The sequence below is a fragment of the Mustela nigripes genome, chromosome 7 (assembly GCF_022355385.1).
Source record: "Mustela nigripes isolate SB6536 chromosome 7, MUSNIG.SB6536, whole genome shotgun sequence".
NCBI classification, from domain to species: domain Eukaryota; kingdom Metazoa; phylum Chordata; class Mammalia; order Carnivora; family Mustelidae; genus Mustela; species Mustela nigripes.
In genome coordinates this window covers 30189938-30196386 of record NC_081563.1, presented here as the reverse complement: position 1 = coordinate 30196386, position 6449 = coordinate 30189938, and the positions used below count along the sequence as shown (strand labels likewise).

General features: G+C 40.8%; 1 protein-coding gene across 1 annotated transcript in view; it reads left to right on the top strand.

The window, feature by feature from the left end:
• The first annotated feature begins 5194 nt into the window (after positions 1–5194).
• LOC132022314 (uncharacterized) overlaps positions 5195–6449 on the top strand; it is a 16941-nt gene continuing 15686 nt past the window's right edge. The window contains exon 1 of the mRNA XM_059407619.1: positions 5195–5288. Coding sequence (XP_059263602.1) covers positions 5195–5288 — 94 coding nt within the window. The remainder of the gene's footprint in view (positions 5289–6449) is intronic.

Here is a 6449-nt window from a genome sequence, read left to right as displayed (position 1 = left end):
GGCTGCAGGAGTGTGTGTGTGTGTGTGTGTGTGTGTGTGTGTGTGTGTGTGTGTGTTGGGTGGGGGGTGGAGGGGGTCTTGCATCATACATTGGTCAGCCTCTAATGGAGGCTGCCTCCAATCCTTTGAGCGAGTCCTCCCACAGGTTTGAGAGAGGTTAGGTTTTTGTTTGTTTGTTTGTTTGTTTTTCAAGATTTTTATTTATTTATTTGACAGAGAGAAAGAGCACAAGTAGGCAGAGAGGCAGGCAGAGAGAGGGGGGGAAGCAGGCTCCCTGCTGAGCAGAGAGATGTGGGGCTCCATCCCAGGACCCTGGGATCATGAGCTGAGCTGAAGGCAGAGGCTTAATCCACTGAGCCACCCAGATACCCCCAAAGAATACATTTTTAAACACATAGAGAAAACAGTGGGGCGCCTGGGTGGCTCAGTTGCTTAAGCGTCTGACTTTGGCTCAGGTCACCATCCTAGGGTCCTGGGATTAAGCCCTGTGTCTGGCTCTCTGCTCAGTGGGAAGCCTGCTTCTCCCTCTCCCTTTGCCCCTTCCCCTGCTTAGAGACTCCTCTCTCTCTCACTCTCTCTCAAATAAATAAATAAAATCCTTTTTTAAACGTGTTTGTCAAATTGCACACGCGTGTTCTTAGAACCAAAACTGTACCTCCACCCCTAACCTTAGAACTCCAGGCTGGCATATACTAGTAACCTGCCACGGAAGGTGTGCTCAGCCTATCAAGTATCATTCTTTATCATCTCTATAGTGACTGCAAAGTCTTTCATAATATGGATATATCATGTGTTTTTTAACCACTTCCTTGATGATGGGCTTACTGAGAATATTACTTTGGCTGCCCCAGTGGGTTGAAAATTCTGTAAGGTGAGATACCATCATTGTCTTTTTCAAAAACAATGCCTGCTATTCAATAGTTATTTAATTGAATTTGATCTTCCAAATTAACATTCCTACAAGAAAAAAAAATACCCTGGCCAGTTTTCTTCATCTTTAGTATAGCATAAGTTGATTCTTGGTAAATTTTGTTTACAGTGAGTTAACCATAGAGAATCCAGTTAACTCTGGGTATAATGACATAATAAATCTTCTAGAAAATGAAACTATGGATTTTGAAGTTGAGTGATCCTCTAAGAACATTTAATTTCCCTAAGTGACATCTCTGTTTCAATGCTATAGTAACTAAGAAATGTGTCAAATTTTGGAGTTAGGAAACCATATATAATCACATTTCCTGAGAGTATCTGTGCTTAAGATAGCCTAGTTTTCCTAAATGTACTTGCCTCAGTATTCTAATTCGTGATTGGTAACATGTGACAGCAGACCTGGACCTCTAGGGAGTGAATGGTTCCAGAGAAGATGCTTATAGGACAAGACAAGCCCTTCGGAGGGGCTGCTCCTTTGAAATCTTGCCTCCATACTCTCTATGCCAACTTGTCCAACCCAATCCTAGTAGAATGCTAAAGGAGGTCTTCCCTGAGCATTGGCTGCCAAGGCAGAGCCCATGGGCAGCTGCAGGAAGGGGCCTCTGATGGACACATCTCCGAGAAGAGACCCAAGCAGCTCGCACATTGGCTGGGCCCTGTCAGGTTGACCTCACAATGACCATTGTGCTGTCATATGGAGTCACAACCTTGAGGGGTAATATTGTTTGGCTGAGATGGGCAGGGGTTGAGAAATGGCACTGACTTGGGAGCTGGCCATACCGCCTCCGTCATGTGTCAGCCTTCTACTACTATTTGGTTTCCTTGTTTGGGGGCTTTGGCTGCTCTTCTCTGCGAGACAGAGCAGGGAGCAGGTGGCAGCCAAGAGAGCCTCAGAGGTATGTGATGCAACCTTCCCCGGATTCCACTGCTCCCCGTCCCTGCCTCTGAAGCTCTGGAAACTCCTACCTCTTGGGCCAGCGGAGGAACTGGGTGGGGGAAGAGGGGAGTTGAGACAGTGCCTATGGATGTCTTCCTAGAAGTGTCAATCATGCTAAGTCCTGTTCCTTTCAGTTTATTTCAGCAAACCTTGAGCTCCTATTATATATGGTGGTGTACTAGACATTGAGGAAAAATAAAACCCCAACCCCACCCTCTAGGAGCTCTAGGCGAACATGGAGAGACAGATGGATATATACATAATGAAAGAGAAAATGATAAGAGTTAATAGAAGTACAAACAATGCTGAAGAGGTTGGAGGCTGTCTTTTGAAGCAGGGGGATCTAGAAAATGCCTCTGGGGGAGCTCAGGTTTGAACTGTGCTTCAGAAGAAGGGAAGGGCTTTGAAGATGGATAGGGTGGATGAAAGAAAGTAGGGAAGACTTTCCAGTTGGAAGGAATGGATTGGGGAAAAGTAGGGGAAACTGAAGAGGGTTGGATATATTTGAAGAGAGGACACCTATGTGGTTGGCATGTGGAAGTATAGGGAGGTCAGAGAAAAATCTGGAAAATTGACAGAGGTGACATTGTAGAGGGCTTTCAATGCCAGGCTGAAGAATATATATATATATATATATATATATCCATTCTATATGCAATGGAAAGATGTCAAGGGGCGCCTGGGTGCCTCAGCTGGTCTGTGACTTCATTTAGGCTCAGGTCATAATCTCAGGATTGTGAGATCAAGCCCTGCATCATGCCTTGCGCTCAGCAGGGAGTCTGGCGCTCTCCCTTCCTCCTTTCTCCCTCCCCTCCCCCTGCTCGACTCTCTCTCTCTCTCTCTCTCTCTCAAATAAATAAGTAAATCTTAAAAAAAAAAAAAAAAGTCCAAGGTCTTTTTTTTCTTTTTAAGATTTTATTTATTTATTTGACAGAGATCACAAGCAGGCAAAGAGGCAGGCAAAGAGAGGCGGGGGGAGGCAGGTTCCCTGCTGAGCAGAGAGCCTGATACGGGGCTTGATCCCAGGACCCTGGGATCATGACCCGAGCTGAAGGCAGAGGCTTTTAACCCACTGAGCCACCCAGGTGCCCCGTCACATTTTTTTTAAGAAAGGAAATTTTTATATTATTTTATTATTTTAAAATTTTAATTGTAGTATAGTTAACTTACAGTGTTATATTAGTTGCAGGTGTACAATATAGTAATTCAACAATTCTATACATCACTCAGTGCTTATCAAGATAAGTGTACTCTTAATCCCGTAGTTCACCCATCCCCCAGCACCCACCTCTGGTAACCATGTTTGTTCTCTGTAGTTAAGAGTCTGTCTTTTGGTTTCTCTATTTTTCTTTTGTTCATTTGTTTTGTTTTTTAAGTTCCACATGTGAGTGAAATCACGAGGAATCTGTCTTTCTCTGACCAGCTTATTTCACCTTGCGTTATACTCTCTAGATCCATGCACGTTGTTGCAAATGACAAGGTTTCATTCATTTTTTTCAAGAGTTCATTCATTTTTATGACTGAATAATATTCCATTGTGTGTGTGTATGTGTGTGTGTGTATCACATATCCTTTATTTATTCATCTATCAATGGAGTGCTTCCATAATTTGGCTATTGTAAATAATGCTACTCTGGGGACACCTGGGTGGCTTAGTTGGTTAAGTGTCCGCCTTCGGCTCAGGTTATGAATCTGGGGTCCTGGATCAAGCCCCATGGCAGGCTCCCTGCTCAGGGGGAGCCTGCTTCTCTCTCTCCCTCTGTCCCTCTGCCTCACCCATGCATGCTCTCTCTCTCAAATGAATAAATAAAATCTTTTAAAAAAATAATGCTATATACATAGTGGTACATATATCCTTTTGAATTAGTGTTTTCAAAGTTTCTGGGTAAATACCCAATAATGCAATTACTGAATAATATAATTCTATTTTAAATTTTTAAAAAGATTTTACTTATTTATTTTAGAGAGAGAGAGAACATGAGTGTGGGGGAGAGGCAGAAGGAGAGGGAGAGAATCTCAAGCAGACTCAGCCCTGAGTGTAGAGCCCAATGTGGGGTTTGATCTCATGACTCTGAGATCTCGACCTGAGCTGAAATAAAATGTTGGACACTTAGCTGACTGAGCCACCCAGGCACCTCTCTTCGGCCCATTTTAATTGGATTATTTGGTTTTTGGGGTGTTGAATTGTGTAATTTCTCTCTATATTTTGGATACTAACCCTTTATCGGATATGTCATTTGCAAATATCTTCTCCCATTCAGTAAGTTGCTGTTTAGTTTTGTTGGTTGCTTCCTGTGCTATGCAGAAGCTTTTTGTTTTGGTGTAGTCCTAACAGTTTATTTCTGCTTTGCTTTCCCTTGCCTCAGGAGACATACCTAGAAAAATGTTGCTGTGGCCAATGTCAGAGATCTTACTCCCTGTGCTCTCTTCCAGGATTTTTATGGGTTCAGGTCTCACATAGAGGTCCTTTACCCATTTTGAGTTTATTTTTGTGTATGTTGTAAGAAAATGGTCCAATCTCATCCTTTTGCATGTAGCTATTCAGTTTTCTCAACACCATTTGTTGAAGAGACTTTTTCCCATCACATATTCTTTCCTCCTTTGTCAAAGATTAATTGACCATATCATCATGGGTTTATCTCTGAACTTCCTATTCTGTTCCATTGATCTGTGTGTCTGTTTTGGGGCCAGTACCATACTATTTTGAATGTTATAGCTTTGTAGTAGTATACCTTGAAATCTGGGATTGTGACACCTCCAGATGTGTTTTTTTCCTCCCCCAAGATTGTTTTGGCAGTTTGGGATCTTTTGTGGTTCTGTACAAATTTTATGATTGTTCTACTTCTGTGAAAAATGCTGATGATTTTCTTTGAAAGGGATCACATTAAATATGTAGATTGCTTTGGGTAACATGGGTATTTTAAGAATATTTGTTGTTCCAAGCTAGGAGCAAGGGCTCTCTTTCCATTTGTGCCATCTTCAGTTTTTTTCATCAATCTTTTTTAGTTTTCTGAGTACAGGCCTTCTACCTCCTTGTTTACTTCTAGGTTAAGTTTATTTCTAGGTCTTTTATTATTTTTGGTGAAGTTGTAGATGGAATTGTTTTCTTAATTTCTCTTTCTATGGCTTCATTTTTAGTATATAGAAATGCAATAAATTTCTGTATATTGATTTTATATACTGTTACCTTACTGACCCAGGACCATGGTTTGAAAGTGAAACTTTAAAATAATGCCAGTAAGTGTCTGTGGCAGTTGTCAGGGTAGCTAAGCCAGTTGGAGACTGTTAACGAGGTAGTGGGAAGGAGGGAAAGGGAATTCAAGCCGGATGGTAGGAGAGGCGCGGATTCGGTCCTCGGATGTTGACCAGCCGCCACCACCACCCTGTACAAGGCACTCCTTTAGGCTCTATGGATACAGCGGTAAATGGAAGGGACGAAAGTCTTTGCTCTCAGGGGGCTATTGTGACAAAAGTTTGGATGTGAAAAGCAAAGCAGAAAGAGAGATGACAAGAGTTAGTTATAAATATATGATTTATATATTAAATTATTTATATATTATTTATATATTATATATTATTTATATGTTTATATATATTTATATATTATATTATTAAATTATATAATTTATATAATAAATAATATAAAATTTATAGAATTATAAATATATATTATACAAGAGTTAATTATAAATATTATCACTGTTTTCCTACAAGGACTATATTCATCTTTGTATTCCCTACGCCTAGTATCCTGCCTGACATTTAGTAAGTGCTCCCTGGGTGTTTGTGAAATGAATAAATGACTTTTCAATTTTAACCCTGGTCGACTGACAAGATGATGGCATTTTGAACAACATAGGAAACATTAGGCAGAAGTTGTGTGGTAGGAGGCTGAATATTAACTATGCCATTTGAAGTGCTTGTAAAATCTATGTGGACATGTTCACTTTGCCACTCAAATTAATTGTCTAGACCTGTGCTACCCAGTCCGGTATCCACTGGCTATGTGGGGCCATTCAAATTTAAATTAACCAAAATTACATAAAATTTAAAATTCAGTTCCTTACTCACATTGTGGACATTTCAAGTATCACATGTGGCTAGAGACTATCACTTTGGACAGAGCAGATCTTGGATATTTCCATCATCATAGAATATTCTATTGGACAGCTTTAGCCTATATTCTAGATCTTGGAGGTAGATCTAGTTATCAATATATTTGGTCACAAAGTTCCTTTCAATTTTTTTTTTTTCTTCTCAGAAACATCTCTCAAACACAGCAATCCCACTTGAGTATTACTGTCCTCACTAGGACTTCATCTATTTATGGTATGCTGGCTGGTCTCCTACAAACTTTTTCCAGCCTAGAGCATAGAACATAGCCCTGGCTTTATGGAAGAGAAACCACACACACAGAGCTTCCCACGGCTGACTGTGTCACTTGCCAAAACTGACTGAACCAACAAACAAAATCTCTCAGCACCCCACCACCTGCAGCATTTTTTCCCAGCCTGTTTGGACCCTCAAAACTTTCATTGTCAAAATTTGTCAACCCCTTGGGAATTTATACATCGCTTTATCT